Raw genomic sequence first — 16,350 nt, 5'->3', positions numbered from 1 at the left:
TGTAGCGGGGAGCTGCGGGGTTCAGCAGGAAGCAGCATGACATTGCAGGGCACCGCTGAGCTCGGCAGGGAGTGCAGCAGGACCACGGCGACAGCTGGAACCAGGATCTTGGTGCCAACGTTCTCCAAGGAAATACGCTGGGGGAAAAAACACAAGGACTCCGGGGAGTAAACTCCCCAGAAGCTAGGATTAGTAACAAGCATTTCTGGGACTGGATACACACAAATAGTAATAGTAAAAGTAAATAGTAAATAGAAAATAGTAAATAGAAAATAGAAAGGGAGAGGAGAGAGCAGCTCAGTGTGTCAGAGGAAGGAAGTCCCCCGGCAGTCTAGAACTATAACAGCGTAACTATAACAGCGTAACTAAGAGAGACAGGTCATAAGGAGAGGTAGCTTTTTCGGGCTTAGATCTCTCCCCCTGCCGGATCGGGCTTGGCTGGCCTGCCTCCCTCTACTTTGTTATGTATTATTAATCTAACAATTATGAAGAGAAGCAGGTGGGCCAGTTAGGTGAACACTGCAACTCCTCACTCCCTAACTATAAGCTTTATCAAATAGAAGAGTTTTAAGTTCATTCTTGAAAGCGATTACAGTGTCTGCCCCCCGAACCCAGATCGGGAGCTGGTTCCACAGGAGAAGAGCCTGGTAGCTGAAGGCTCTGGCTCCCATTCTACTTTTAGAGACTCTAGGTACCACCAGTAACTCTGCATTCTGGGAGCGCAGTGCTCTAGTGGGACAATAGGGTATTAGGAGCTCTTCTAGATATGATGGTGCTAGACCATTTAGAGCTTTGTAGGTCAATAGAAGGATTTTAAACTCAATCCTGGATTCAACAGGAAGCCAGTGCAGAGAAGCTAATACAGGAGAAATATGATCTCTTTTCTTAGTTCTTGTGAGAACACGCGCTGCAGCATTCTGGATCAGCTGGAGAGTCTTAAGGGACTTATTTGAGCAACCTGACAGTAGGGAATTAAAATAGTCCAGCCTAGAAGTAACGAATGCATGGACTAGTTTTTCAGCGTCGTTTTGAGACAGGATATTCCTAATTTTAGCAATGTTACGAAGATGAAAAAAGGCTGTTCTTGAGGTTTGTTTTAGATTGGCATTAAAGGATATATCCTGATCAAAAATAACTCCTAAATTTCTGACAGTAGTGCTGGGGGCCAGGACAACACCATCCAGAGTAGCTATATCTTTAGATAATGAAGTTCTGAGGTGTTTAGGTCCCAGCACAATAACTTCAGTTTTGTTAGGGTTTAACATCAGAAAATTATAGGTCATCCAGGATTTTATATCTTTAATGCACGCTTGAAACTTAGCTAGCTGACTGGTTTCGTCTGGTTTGATTGACAAGTATAATTGGGTGTCATCCGCATAACAGTGAAAGTTAATTGAGTGTTTCCTAATAATATTGCCTAGAGGAAGCATATATAAGGAGAATAGAATTGGTCCAAGCACTGAGCCTTGAGGAACCCCATGGCTAGCTTTAGCGTACTTGGAGGATTTATCATTAACATTTACAAATTGAGATCGATCAGAGAAATAGGACTTAAACCAGCCCAGAGCAACTCCTTTAATGCCAACCAAGTGTTCCAATCTCTGTAACAGGATTGAATGGTCAATAGTGTCAAATGCAGCACTAAGATCTAGTAAAACAAGTATGGAGACAAGTCCTTTGTCTGCAGCAGTTAAAAGGTCGTTAGTAATTTTCACCAGTGCCGTCTCTGTGCTATGATGCTTTCTAAATCCTGATTGAAAGTCATCAAATAAACTATTGCTATGTAGAAAATCACATAACTGATTAGCAACCACCTTCTCAAGGATCTTGGAGAGAAAGGGAAGGTTAGATATAGGTCGATAGTTTGCTAAGACATCAGGATCGAGGGTGGGTTTTTTCAGAAGAGGTTTTATCACAGCTACTTTAAATGACTGCGGTACATAACCTGTTAATAAAGACATATTGATCATATCCAGTAATGAAGTGTTTACCACGGGTAACGCTTCTTTGAGTAGTCTCGTTGGGATGGGGTCTAAGAGACAGGTAGATGGCTTAGCTGAGGATATCTTTAACATTAATTGTTGAAGGTCTATAGGATAAAAGCAGTCTAAGTATATGTCAGGTCTAGTCGTTATTTCTAGCGGTCCTGCGTTGAAAGGTGAACCATCAGAAGTTGAGGGCAAAAGATGATGAATTTTATCTCTAATTGTTGTAATTTTATCATTAAAGAAGCTCATGAAGTCATCACTACTCAGAGCTAGAGGAATAGATGGCTCAGTAGAGCTGTGGCTATCTGTCAGCCTGGCTACAGTGCTGAAAAGAAACCTTGGGTTGTTCTTGTTTTCTTCTATTAGTGATGAGTAATAGTCTGATCTGGCCTTTCTTAGGGCCTTCCTATAGGTTTTCAGACTGTCTTGCCATTCCAAACGGGATTCCTCCACTTTGGTGGAACGCCACTTACATTCGAAGTTTCGCGAGATTTGTTTTAATTTGCGAGTTTGGGAGTTATACCAAGGTGCTAATTTCCTTTGCTTCATCATCTTCTTTTTCAGGGGAGCAACAGAGTCTAAGGTCGTCCGTAGGCAAGTCGTAGCACCGTCAACAAATGTATCAATTTGAGAGGGACTGAGGTTAGCATAAAGGTCCTCTGTTATGTTAAGGCATGACATAGAGTCGAATGCTGTTGGAATATCTTCTTTAAATTTAGCTATAGCACTGTCAGATAGGCATCTGGTGTAGAAGCTTTTATCTAATTTAATATAGTCAGGTAGTAAGAATTCGAAAGTGATTAAAGAGTGATCTGACAATACCGAATTCTGCGGAAATATTATTAAATCCTCAATTTCAATACCATATACCAGCACAAGGTCGAGGGTGTGGTTAAAACAGTGCGTCGCCTTGTGCACACTCTGACTGAAACCGATTGAATCCAGTAATGAGTTGAAAGCAGTACTAAGGCTATCATTGTCAACGTCCACATGGATATTAAAATCACCTACAATAAGTACTTTGTCTGATTTAAGGACTAAACATGATAAAAACTCTGAGAATTCAGATAAAAATTCTGAATACGGACCTGGAGCCCTGTAAATAACAACGAATATAATTGGCTGTAATGTTTTCCATTTTGGATGTTGAAGATTAAGAACAAGACTTTCAAAGGAGTTATAATTTAATTTAAGTTTAGGAGTAATTAACAGGCTTGCATCAAAGATGGCTGCAACTCCCCCTCCTCGGCCTGAGCCTCTAGGAATTTGAGTATAGTTATAGGCTTCCTAAGTGAAAAAGCCCAAAGTCCACCCCAAAGGGACTTACCATCTCCATCAGAAAACACTGTTCACAAACTGCTCCAAACAGCTCTATTGTAGTCCAGCCTTTACTTCTGTAACACATTTTATAATGTTCACCTAGCTGCTAGCATGGCACGCCCTCATACTCTGCTTGAATGCTTGCTTGGATTAAAAAAAAGAAGTCGCAACTTGGGAAAGAAGTTTTTTGTGCAACAAATGGAATATACAGTATATATATATATATATATATATATATATATATATATTTTTTTTTATCAACATGGTTAGAAGAGCCTTTTTTGTTCTTTAGCTGCAAGATGTTCAGTTTTCTTCAACTAGTCACTGTCTAATGTACGGTGGGTTTGAGAGGTGTATATGCAGTCTAGAAAACCAAAACAAAAGCTAAAAGAGGCAAAAATCTTTATAGAGCTAATGGTAACTGAAGGGTTGGGTGTCGCTTCTCTGTTGATTCTTCACTGTAAAAGAGCCCTTTTACATTACACGTTCACATTACACATGCTAAAATAGAAGATATTGATTGGCTCTTTGCAATTTATAATAGATTAGAATACAACTTTATTGTCACGACAATGTCTGAAAATCACTGGATACATAGATGGAGAATCAGGAGGTAACCTTAGTAATTATTGCTTTTTAGCAGAACTCCAAAATATTTTGGCAGCCAACTGAACCAATTTTGGGGTTTATGGAAGCTGCACCAACCTGATTAACAAGCGAATAACAAAACAGACCATGCCTTCTTTCTGCCTCAATTTAGGCTGGTGTGAAAATGGGCAGAGCTTTCCAATTTCATAATAAGAGAAACAGCTTTTACTTTAAAACGACAGGGACAGTGTTAAATGCTAAACAAATAAAACTCCCTATTGTGCAAAAGAGAGGCACAATTCCAACTAGAATAGATAAGTATTTTTGAAAGCCACTCTTTTCATTTCAGTGTACTCTACATAACCCCCCTTATATGTCTGTTGTTGCCCACTTATCAGCAGAAGATTTTTTCCTTTAGCTATCCACTTTGTTCCACAAAGCTCCTGCAGGATATTGCTGTCTGTTTCCAGTCTGCGTAAAACACATGCACCGGGTCAGGAATGTTTTTCTATTGTCCATTCTTGCCAGTACCACGCCCAGCTCACTGTGCTCTGACAGCCCCTGACTGCCTCACCTCACTAATATCTGTCCACTTTTATTAGAGACACTTGTTACCTGTTATACGATAAGATATACTTTATTGTCCCCGTAGGGAAGTTTGTCTTGGACTCATTTCGATACTCTTTATCTGACTGTTGAGCCCTTTAATCCAGGCAACATGTGGTATACACGTTGCCTGGATTAAAGGGTTTCAACAGTTCAGCATTCCAGGACCACACTGGACAGGTTTTATCAGTCTGTTATCAGTTTGTCAGGCGCACCCAGCCTTTCTCTTCATATGCATCAACAGTAAACAAAAGTCCTGACAGCTTCCTTACTGACTGTGCACCCTGACAGATTCCTGCTTAATTAAAAAAACATGTCAAAAGGGCTGTGAGTGTGATAGAATGAATATAAAACTAATCATCAACAGCTACATTTATCTACTTAATCTTTATTCAATAGTCTGCCTTCATCAATGCGACTCCACCCTGATGGAGGCAACATAGCTGAAAACATTAAAGCATGTTGTACTGGAGAACAGTTGTGTGACGTATATAACATACTAATTGAGGTTGTTTAATATACTGTACATGTGAAGCTGTTCCTGTTCCCCAAGTATCCCCTATAAAAGCTGCTTTGTCATAATAATACAAGCAGTTAAAACACAATAAAAAAGAAGAAGGATCAGAAAAGGGAATTCTGAGGCTGGTGTGTAGATACAACACATTCTCACTCCCATTGCGTAAAATACGCTTGGTCAGGGGCTTTTGCCGTTGTTATTGACGCTAAAAGTCTCCTTTAGCGTCATATCTAAACGCGCTTTATCTAAACGCGCTTGGTCGGGACTATTGGCGTCACTTTTGACGCAGTTAGGTTAAGGAAAAGGTCGTGGGTGGGCTTATAAAAACGTACGTTTCCATGACACGCGGGACAAGAACGGGACAGTTGGGTTTAGTAAAAGAAGAAAGCGACAGTTGGGTTTAGGAAACGTGACAAGAACCCCGGTCTCCCAGCTGAAAGTCCTGTGTCGTTTGACCCATCTACCCCCCCAACCAACCTCCCTATGCAGATTTTCGGGCTTTCATACGACTCACTACCATTGTCGCTCTTAATGCTACATCGTCTTCAAGCGCCGTGTAGCTGCTGCTCTCCCCAGTGCGTTCTACACACACGCTGAAGGGTGCTTTTTGCATCGTATCTGCCGCTGACAGCCACTGCCCAAGTGTCCTTATTTTACGAGTTCGGAGTGAGAATGCGTTGGTAAATATGGGGCATGAATTTTAAAGGAACAATTCAACATTTTGAAAAATACTGCAAATACAATACTAGTTTATTTTGGCATGTTTTAATTGCATCATTTTATTGAGTTAAACATTATATATATATATATATATACACAGTATATATAACAGCCTGTATGCAGCATTTTGACCTTTGATAAGAATAATGTTATACTCATGAATGGCTCATTTCCATGAAATGACATTTACATTTTTGCCCCAAAGCCATCAGACTGGCAGCATTAAGATGGCCATTGAAATGCAAATTTAAAACCAAAGCATTAGCAAAAAAAGAGATGCATGCATTGATGCTCCATCAGGTTTGTCCTCAAACAAGACAAGTTGTTAAAATAAGAGCTCACGCCTATCAGGTTCTGTGGAAGATGCTGCTCGATCAGTTGTAATTGTAAAGTAACTATCACTTTCTTCTTCACTGGGAAATTCACATCCCATCTGGCTGACTCAAGTAACCTTTAAGTCTTGAGGAATCAGGTTAATCCCACTAAAGAACAAAGCACAATACATTTATGATGCCTATAATGCCGCTAACCCTTATCTTCGACTTTTGTTTATGTAGTAATCCAGATCAAACGCAGATTCTGTTTGACAGAAGAGAAATCTAATTTTTACAAGTTTTTAGCCAAAACATACAATATCACTGGATTTCACAAAAACAATACTTGCACAAGTGTTGGCACGTTTTGCACTGATTCAAGAGAGCAGAGACAACCAAACTAGTTTCTGTGGAACAGCAAACATGACAATCCTTGTTATCTCCACATCAACTGTCACTACAGCAGATTATTCTATCATCATCTCATGTTGGCAAAAGCTGCAGAAAGGAGGGAGGAGATTCTGAGGAAAAGCATCATTTACAGTTTTGAACTTGTATGATTCCTTTAGGCATGTACAAGTCATTAGTAAGATGTCAAGCTTCATCTGGCACATTTCTGTGAAATTTAATACCAGCTGCAAATTGCATTGCATTGTAGGAGGGATCTGATAACTAACTCCTGATGTTTGGCAGTGGTGGAAAGTAACAATACATTTACTCAAGTGCTTTACTAAGTACAAATTTGAGGTACTTGAGTATTTTTAATTTCTGCTATACTCCACCTTTTCTCCATACAGTTAAGGATATATTGTACTTTTCACTTTGCTGCTTTTATTTACGATAACAGCTATAGTTTCTACTTAGTTTGTAGATTAAAGAGGAATTACACACTAAATCTGCTTTTATTTGGGCGCCTGATTAGCTCACCTGGTGGAGCGGGCGCCCATATGTAGAGGTTTACTCCTCGGTTCGGCTCCGACCTGCGGCCCTTTGCTGCATGTTATTCCCTCTCTCTCTCTCTCCCCTTTTAAGTATAGCTGTCCTATAGAAATAAAGGCCTAAAATGTCCACAAAATAATCTTTTTTTTTCACGCTTACTCATTATCACATAGATTCTTGTTGCCATGTTTATTCCCTTGATTTTTTTCATGCTGCTCACATGTTAAAATGTTAAAAATCCAAGACTATAACAATGACAGGGGCCATTTTCTGCACAATGAGTTCTTTTACTTTGCTACTTTTAAGTACATTTTACTGACAATACTAAAGGAAAGGAAACACTTTATTGACTTTATAGTTAGGTAGACAGGAGTTTGTGAGGACTAAAGCTGCGCCTGGCTCAACCTTTGTAGAAATACATATTGGGAGTATTACAGTAGCTTCAGCCATCTGTAAAATCCAAAAGAGCTCCTCTAAGCTGCTCATGTGTTATTACAGAGTTACATCACCGGCTAACATGGTAGCCTGAAGTTGTCACAGAACTGCTTGCACAAGCCAGACAAGTCTTGAAGACCCCTGTCTTTGCCATTTTTTCACTCGCATAACGTATTGCACAAACTACTGAGAGCGATGACAGAGGTCCTCTTACAGCTTTTAGGGTTAGGCCTGAGGCAGGTAAAGCTGGTGTTGATGCTTTTATCACCTGCTTCAAAAAAAGAAGTATCTTGAGTTAGCAGTGTTGAAATCTGGAACTTGTTCTGCAGAGATACATTCATACAAGCACCAGTGTTAACTTGCTGTATGTTGTATTTAGTCTGTGCTGACTGATGGGCATTCTTTTCTTTGTCCTCCTATGTTTTACTTCCATTCTAATCCACAATGTTTTGTGGTGAAATATCTTAACACTTCATTGCTGCAAACTCAAGTGGGTAATCAGAAGTAGGTAGACTCACCTGCATCAAGTGCAGGTGAGTCTGTGATTTGACATTCATGGTCCCCAGCTGATCTATACTACTGACTTTGATAAAACCTTGACTTTTACTCTAGAGATTGACAGTGGTGGTTTTGAGTGAAATGTCTACGCAACGATTGGTTGGATTGCCATCAAAATTCGGTACAGATGTTCATATCCCCTTCAGGATAAATTACTCTTGGGATTCCCTGACCTTTCATCTAGCGTCATCATCAAAACTCTTTGTCCAATTCTTTATTCATGACCAAATACCTGCAAAACTAATAACATACCCATTAGCGTTAGTAGATCTAATTTATATTACTTACTTATATTTTATTATGTTATATTTTATTCCTTATCTTAACTTTCAAAACTATGTGTTTAGATTGTCATTTTGTTGTTACTTTTGTGATTTTCCTTTTCTATTTGGCATTTTTTATTAGCATTGTTGGAGGGGAGCCTAAGACCTAAGGTTTTCACTGCTAGCGACTGCTTCCTTGATTTTTGTGCACATGATAAAAAATACACCTTGGACCTTGAAATGTTAGCTAACATGCCTAATTAAGACAGTGAGCATAGTAAACATTATACCTGCTAAGTATCAGCATGTTAGCATTGTCACAGTTAGCATGTTATCATACTGACATACTAGCATTTAGGTCAAATCACCAATGTGCACAGCCTCACAGAGCTGCTACTGTAGCATGGCAGTTCACTCTGGCTTTCTGTTTTCTCACACCTGCCTCGTGTTTTTCTTGTGGCCCTTCAGACTGATTAAGTTTCTGAAAGTGATGACAGCATCTACTAAAAAAAGCAAAGATGTCTCCACTGTGGCTTAAAACCTCCCAGGGATAGAGACCGAGGGAGAGAGCTGAAGTGATTCATTTGGTCAAAGTATTCCCAGGAATCCAGACGGCCACGAATAGACACAAACAATGCTCACCTCCTGGGAGCTGCACTTAAAATTGCTGACGCCAACATTAATTAGTTTGGTCTAGTGGTGGGATGCAACTAAGTACATTAACTCAAGTACTGTACTTAAGTACAAATTTGAGGTACTTGTTCTTACTTGAGTCTTTTCATGCCACTTTCTACTTCTACTCCACTACATTCCAGAGACAAATATTGTACTTTTTCCTCCACTACTTTAATCTGACAGCTTGTTACTTCACAAATTAAGATTTTTGCACATAAAACACATGTAGTTTATAAAATACGATGTTTTATTATAATTTAAACTAACCACCAATATAACAGCCTACAAGTCCAGCTGAAATGATTAGCAGATTAAACACTAAGTTGATTGACAGAACTGTTTTGATCATTTCCAATTTCTAAAATGTGAAGATGTTTCTGCATTAGTACTTTAATAACATTTTCATGGTGATACTTACTTACTTGTACTTAAGTAACATTTTCAATGCAGAACTTTTACTTCTAACAGAGTATTTTTGACAGTGTGGTATTCGTAGGCTACTTTTACTCAAGTAAAGGATATGAATACTTCTTCCACCACTGGTCTGGGGAAAATCCCACTGGCATGGAGAAGCCAAAGGGGTGTGGCACTGTTCGCCTCCTTCTGGCATACTTCCTAAAGCTCCAACACTCCAGTGACAAATATCAGTAATGAACCAGCACACTCTGTAACACCTGCTCTATATACACATTAATGTTATTACCAGAGGTGGAAGAACTATTAAGATCTTTTACTCAAGTAAAAATACCAATACAACAATGTAAAAGTACTCCACTAGAAGTAAAGGTCTTGCATTCACAATCCTACTTAAGTAAAGTACACAAGCTTTATCAGCTAAATGTACTTAAAAGTATGAAAAGTAAAAGTGCTTGTTCTGCAGAAAATTAGCCCAGTGACTGATATTGTTATCATTAGATTGATAACATTGATGCATTAAGCAGCATTTTACTGTTTTAGCTTTAATTACTTTATATACTATTAGGTATATCTATTAGGTATATCATCCAGTGGTTGCCAACAAAGGCGTTGGGCGCCCTCCAAAGTAGTTTTTTCTTTCAATCATGACTTTTTTGGTGAAATACTTGAGAGCTTCAGACATTTATTTAAATTTGGCAATTTGAGGAGTTTAGAGGGGAAATGTCTCTTTGATGGAACTGCTAGCAATGCTTGGTCAAAAGCCCAAAAGGTTAGGAACCACTGTGTTAAAGTATAAAAATATCATATATTTTTTAAATGTAAAATATAAAGTATCTTTGAACTAAGGTTGTTAAATGAATATAGTGGAGTAAAAAGTATAAAGTAGTAGCAATTTGTCTTTAAGTGTGTTTATTTCAACTATCTTTTTAATTTAAAACAGTTTTTGGCTCCACTCATCATTTGAGACTTACTGTACAGCTTTTCTTTTCAGTACCTAATGTTTCTAAGTCCATATCAAAAAAAGCTTTTATGTTTAAAGCCCCTTCTGACTGGAACAACTTACCAGTAAATATTCGTTCCATTTCATCTATCAAACTGTTTAAACATGCCTTGGCAACTCACTTTCATACTAACTGTACATGTAGACTTTAACACCTTTTCAATTTCAATTTCAATTTTATTTCATTCCTCACTCTTCTCTCTTTACTGAACCACTTAATCTCACTGACATTTTACAGTAATGCTTGGCTATATTCTGAATGATCATTAATCCCTGTTATTTATTATGTTGTAATAGTAGGCTCTGGTTTTTTTGTTTTTGTTTGTTGTCTGTTTTGAGTTTTGTTCTGTTTTGTTTATCTTGTTTGTATGTGTGCAATGTTTTTTTTGTGTGTGGTATTTTGTTCAGGACCCCCTCGAAAACGAGATAGTACATCTCAAGGGGTTATCCTAATAAAAGAATTTCAATCATACAATGAAAACACTAAAACTACAATACTAGAGTAAATCTGTTTAGTTAATTCCACCACTGATGATTACAGGGTTTGATAAGTTCTTCCCACTGTTTTAATATCAGTGGGGACTTGATGCTAGACCCCTCTTGATTTTGCATGACAGATCGTAAATGTTTAAAGTAAAAACTACATCAAAAAATACACAAAATTCATACTTTAAGTTAATCTTTCACAGGAGGAGCAGTTAGAAGGAAGGAATGTGAGCTCACACTGCCTATCAGCCAGCTCAAAGTGTGTTAAGTATTTGGGACAGGAGCTCAAAGTGTGCCTCCTCCCACTGGTGGACATTTTACTAAATGCACATACTCAAAACGAGTGAAAGTGCAATGTTGAAAGCATAAAAGAAGACGAGAGGAAATGTACAAAAATGGAGATGGGAAGTCTACTAACTATGAAACCAAATCCCAAATGTTTTATCGTAAAATGTCATTAATTTAAATGTGAATAATGATGTAACTAATGGTTTTTGACTTGACTTTGTGATTAAATCCCTGAACTGTTACGGTCTGCATTTTGGTGCTGTTCCTTCTTGCCTTGCATGAACCCTTGTGACAAAAAGCAAAAAGGAGATGGATATGAAAAAATAAACCAAACTTTTATTATAAAACTCAATGCCAACAAAAAATGGCCTATCAACTCTTGTGTAAGTACACTGAACAAATGTATGTTGCACTGCAGAGTGCTCATTTATAAACATATTTTCAATATTTTACTGATTAAATGACATTTGCAATTGAATTTATTACAAATTCTAAAACTAGAAATACAAATAAATCAACAATGCTATGCACTTATCTTTTATCAATATATTAAGAACAACAATGTGCAGAAACATTCATGCAATCTGAACAGGACGATTGTCAATCCATGGTAATGTGTTCTTTGGTACAAAACAACAGGGCTTGGCCAGCAGCTTGGCCAACAAACTGCAGAACACCTGGAGGAAATAGCCCAGTTCTAATAATCTAGTCCCCCCTAATATCTTGCTCACTGTGCTTTAATCCAGCAAATCTATGACTTGCTCAGTGTGCTTGGACACAGGAGGCTGTGGGTGCTGCCTCAACATCTGCTCCTCCTGGAAGAGTTCTGGGGGTGGCTGAAGGGTGAAGAAGACCGGCCTGCAATCCTGACATATTGAACAAATGCATACATATTTATTAGGTCATTGCAGCAGTTCATTTTACTTTACAGCTGGCCTACAGTATTCAAAGAGTAGCGGCCACTTACAGCAACAGGTCCAGGCTCTGGTGGAGGCGGGTAATGCACAGCATGCGACTGAAAGTGGGGGAACATCAGGGGTCCACGGAGGCCGTCGTTGAAAAGCCCAGCAGGCACGGGTGGCAACCATGGCATGTTGAACAGGAAGTTCGGACACGGTGCGTAGCTGCTGGGGTAATGACCTGACATCGTAAATGGGAAGTGAAGAACAGGCAGAGGTGCAGTCTGGCCAAATTCACCGAAGTAAGGGGCATCTGGAAAGAAAGGTAAGACATAAGTTTTTATTAATTTTAGACTGGTGGTTAGGGTGAGGGAGGTTTCTCCATAAACATATGGGAGAATTAGCAGAGTGTGGGCATTTCATTCTTTTAGGAGGTTTCTCCATATCCATTCAAGCAGGGTTCAACGTTATGGTATTTTTTCACTTGCCTGGTTGGACAGTGAAAAAAGTATAGTAGAATAGAATAGCCTTTACTGTCATTGCACTGTGAAGGTACAACGAAATTTAGGGTGCTCTCACAGAGCCACCCTTGCACCACACACAAAAAAAACAACAACAAGAAAACAAGAAACGACATATGTCCAAACAAGGACAAGAACAGGCTCATCGCGCAATATACTTGCCCAAATGAGCTGTTTTACCTGCACCGGCCCATCAGGCAACCCTTATGTTGAACCCTGTATTCAAGCCATAATTCCTAATCTAAAATGCATAGAATACACAATAACATTACTAGGGCTGCAACTAATTATTTAATAATTTTCAATTACTTTGTCAAGTAATCAACTGATTAATATGAACTGCGACCCGACCCCGGATAAGCGGACAAAGATGGATGGATGGATTAATATGAACTGAAAATAGTGGGAAAAAATACCATCAAAGTTTCTCAGAGCTCATGGTGACTCTTCAAATGGTTTGTTTTGCCGACCATAGTCCAAAACTCTAAAATATTCATTTAACTGTCATGTGGAAGAAGTATTTAGATCCTTCACTTAAGTAAAAGTAGCAATACCACATCGTGAAAATACTCCACTACGAGTAAAAGTTTAGCATTTAAAAGTGTGTAAGTGTATTACCAGCAAAATTTACTTAAAGTATACTTGTGTACTACTTATACTACTTACTATTATTTAATGTAAATTCTGCAAACAAAAAAAATAGTCCCTGTCAGTGTTTTACTTTTATATATGTTTATGGATTAATAATAATGTATAAGTACTTGAGTAACTGTTAGTTAGATTCCACAATATGACCAAGAAAAGCAGCACATCCTCACATTCAAGAAGTGATAACCAGAGAGTCTTTTTTTTTTTTTTTTAAACTGATGTATCTTACTGTAGCTGCTGATTCATTTTTGGTTTGCTTTTTTCAACCTAATTTACTCCTATCTCATGGTAATGATGAATATAATTATTTGTTATCCTTTATTAGTTATAGGCCTATCTGTAGTTATTGCACGGAGATAATTATCATTTGCCTGCTATAAAGTATTTATATGTAATGATAGTATCTAAATGAATGTGATATACCGGTAGGTATTAATGGTGTTTTTTTCAACAACAACAACAAAAAAGAAATTCTTCATTAACTCGCCCTCGTCTTTCGCGCCACATCCCTCCCCCATTGTTTGCCTGAGCAGCAGCTTGCTCCGCGCGCGCTGTTCAGTTCGACCGTTCTGCAGGTGTTGCATACATGTCCGTTGATGACATCAGCCCCACCGACCATTCTGTTTTCTTTTAAATAAACTCATCTCATGGTTCATGGACGATCTTCTCTAATTTTCAACTCGCAATTCAATAAACTTTTCATGAAAAAAAGAAAAGAAAATCCCAAATTGTATGGTTTTACTCACATCCCAGCTCATGTAGTTAGGCAAAATAACATTTATGGTTTAACTTGCTTGTCAGCCATTTTTATTTTCTAAAATGTTGTTTTTGGTGCTCTAACGTTAAGTGGTCATTGTTTTGTTATTTTAGGAAGTTAGCTAGCTAGCTTAGCTAGCTAAGTCATAACAGTTCTGCTTAATGTAAATAACTAGCTAAAGGTCAATATCTTACAGTAAAACAAGTGTAACGTTAGCTTTGGCCCACATTGTAAACACTTTAACGTACAGTTAACTCATGAGGATAAAATAACTTACTAATAGGTGGCCTTTCCTCACTGGAAGCAAAGGGCGGCCCCTTTCCGATGTCTAAACCAGTCACAGTCTCTCCTCTCGCGGCAGGTCTGGTCCTGAGATCGAGAGGGCTCCACACCGGGGCGGCTCGCTCCGGAGCCCCATCCGATGGAAGACACACCAATCCAGATGTGGCCGACGGACGAGCGCTTACGTCCGGGGCCGAGGCGCTACAGGTCCCATCGGCCGCTGGTTTCACCACGCTAACACCGGTGTGGACGCGGGGTCGCTGCTCTTTAATTTCGGGGTTATTTAGCTCTTTCTTCGGATTTCGCTGGAGGGCCGTGATCCGAGTCCGCTGTGTGATGAGATGGCACTTCCAGCATTCACACTTGAGAAAAGGACAGTACTTCATGTGGCCCTTCTTCGGGACGAGGATCCCATGGTGTCGGCACCGGGTGCATTTCGGCTGTCGCGCAAGTGTCTCATGTTCTTTGGAGGACATGTCTGCCGGACCGGTTGTTTGTTAAGTAAAATAGTCCCATTCCCACACTCTGGGGGACTTATGACCCAGTCTGAACTTTGTGTAAAATGTATCATTTTCATGAGTGAGGAAATAACACTATTGGCCCATGGCCAGAGACCTAGAGACCAATGAGAGACCACTAGCCCTTTTACTTTGTTGCTGTGCAGATGGGTCTGAGCAGCATCTGTGGCGTTACAGCATGGTAAAATCAGTTCATATTGGCTCTGTCGTGTTATCTTTAGGCTATTTGTTGTCGAAAATAAGATAGCTGATTGCATCAAGTGTAGCCTGCTATTTTAACCTTTTACAGAACATGTATGAGCACATTATGCCTATATCGACGAAATCTAGTTTAAGCACAAGGAGAATGAAAGTGTCGTACAAAAAATGCCTGAAAAAAGACACACAACACAGCCACACAACACACTAGAACTAAATAACATTTTAATGGAATACTATGCCTATTATTACTTTTTTATGGCGGTTTTTTATGGCACTTTTTTGTGATATCTTTTGTGACATACTATGACATTTATTACTTTTTTATGACATACTATGAGATTACTTATTTGTGTTTACTATAGGCTACTATTAACATTACGCTGCTTTTACTGCTGTTTTGTTGCTAGCATACTACTGTTTTCTGGTACTGCTTTTGTAAATTAGTTTGTTTTTAACTACAATGAGCAAAGCCATGCAAAATTTCATTGTAGCCTATCTGAGTAAAATAATAAAGATCATTCGAAATAAACAAGGTTTGTTTCATGTCTACCATAATTTCACCCAGAGCTATCTCAGCTCAAACCATACATAGCCTATGCCTCGTCTGAAGTATGAATAGGTGCCCACATTCTACCAAAGCATCCGCTGCTTTATTGTCATTTTAATATAAATGGGACCATAATTTACGAAATGAACATGATGCTGTTTGACATGAAAGTAGTGATTGAGGCCATAAACTGATTATGAAAATGTCTAGTAAGGTAATAAATCAAGTGAGAAGTAAGGTCATTTTCCCATAGACTTTTATAGAAACAGACTTCTTTTTGCAACCAGTGGAGCTGGTTTCACCTTTCAGGTCTCGAAGCATCCATTATTTTTAACAGTCTATGAACCATAGACTGTTAAAAATTCCGTCTGTCTGAATTGTGTTGCATTTATACAGTGGTCCAAGAAAGAAAAATGCAGGATGTGATGGATGGACCAGTCAGCAGAAGACATTCCCCAGGCTGAACCCACCACTCCAGTCAGTCAGAGAGAGGTACCCATAGGTTGAGGACAGAGCACACACTCACACAGCTACACAAAGCCAGCAAAAATCTAGACACATGTCAAAATTCTGCGAGGGCCATAACAACGCCAACAAAAATGTCACAGTATAATATACTATGTCATAGAAATGCCAATAAAAAGTTATTATAGCACAGTATGTCATGTAATGAAGCAACTATACTAACGTCATTCCTCTTACTCTCAGACCTCAGACTTCCGATTTAACTGCCACCTCCAAAAGTTTTCTGATGTTGGATGGCATGGATGCACTAACAACGACAACAAGAAGGAGTACAGAGTACTGATAGCTTCATCACATGGTATAACAATCATCTGAATTTCAACATCAGCAAGACCAAA

General features: G+C 38.9%; 1 protein-coding gene across 1 annotated transcript; it reads right to left on the bottom strand.

The window, feature by feature from the left end:
• Positions 1 to 11,430: 11,430 nt before the first annotated feature.
• Positions 11,431 to 14,956, bottom strand: LOC114567610 (doublesex- and mab-3-related transcription factor B1). Its single transcript, XM_028596687.1, has 3 exons — positions 14,217 to 14,956; positions 12,082 to 12,326; positions 11,431 to 11,980 (listed from the first exon to the last, which is right to left on the bottom strand). Exons 1-3 carry the CDS (start codon positions 14,695 to 14,697, stop codon positions 11,852 to 11,854), a joined length of 855 nt encoding a protein of 284 aa, XP_028452488.1. The 5' UTR covers positions 14,698 to 14,956; the 3' UTR covers positions 11,431 to 11,851.
• Between the last annotated feature and the right edge of the window lie 1,394 nt (positions 14,957 to 16,350).

Source organism: Perca flavescens, chromosome 14 (assembly GCF_004354835.1).
Source record: "Perca flavescens isolate YP-PL-M2 chromosome 14, PFLA_1.0, whole genome shotgun sequence".
Classification (NCBI taxonomy): Eukaryota; Metazoa; Chordata; class Actinopteri; order Perciformes; family Percidae; genus Perca; species Perca flavescens.
The sequence above is the reverse complement of the archived record's forward strand: the minus strand, read 5'-3'. Positions and strand labels throughout refer to the sequence as shown.

Bases quoted from the DNA above. Each gene is read 5' to 3' on its own strand.
- LOC114567610 (XM_028596687.1), bottom strand. From the start codon at position 14,697: ATGTCCTCCAAAGAACATGAGACACTTGCGCGACAGCCGAAATGCACC. The intron at 12,327-14,216 runs GTAAGTTATTTT...CTTTCTTTCCAG, and splicing joins TGAGGAAAGGCCACCTATTA to ATGCCCCTTACTTCGGTGAA. The intron at 11,981-12,081 runs GTAAGTGGCCGC...TCAATATGTCAG, and splicing joins CAGAGCCTGGACCTGTTGCT to GATTGCAGGCCGGTCTTCTT.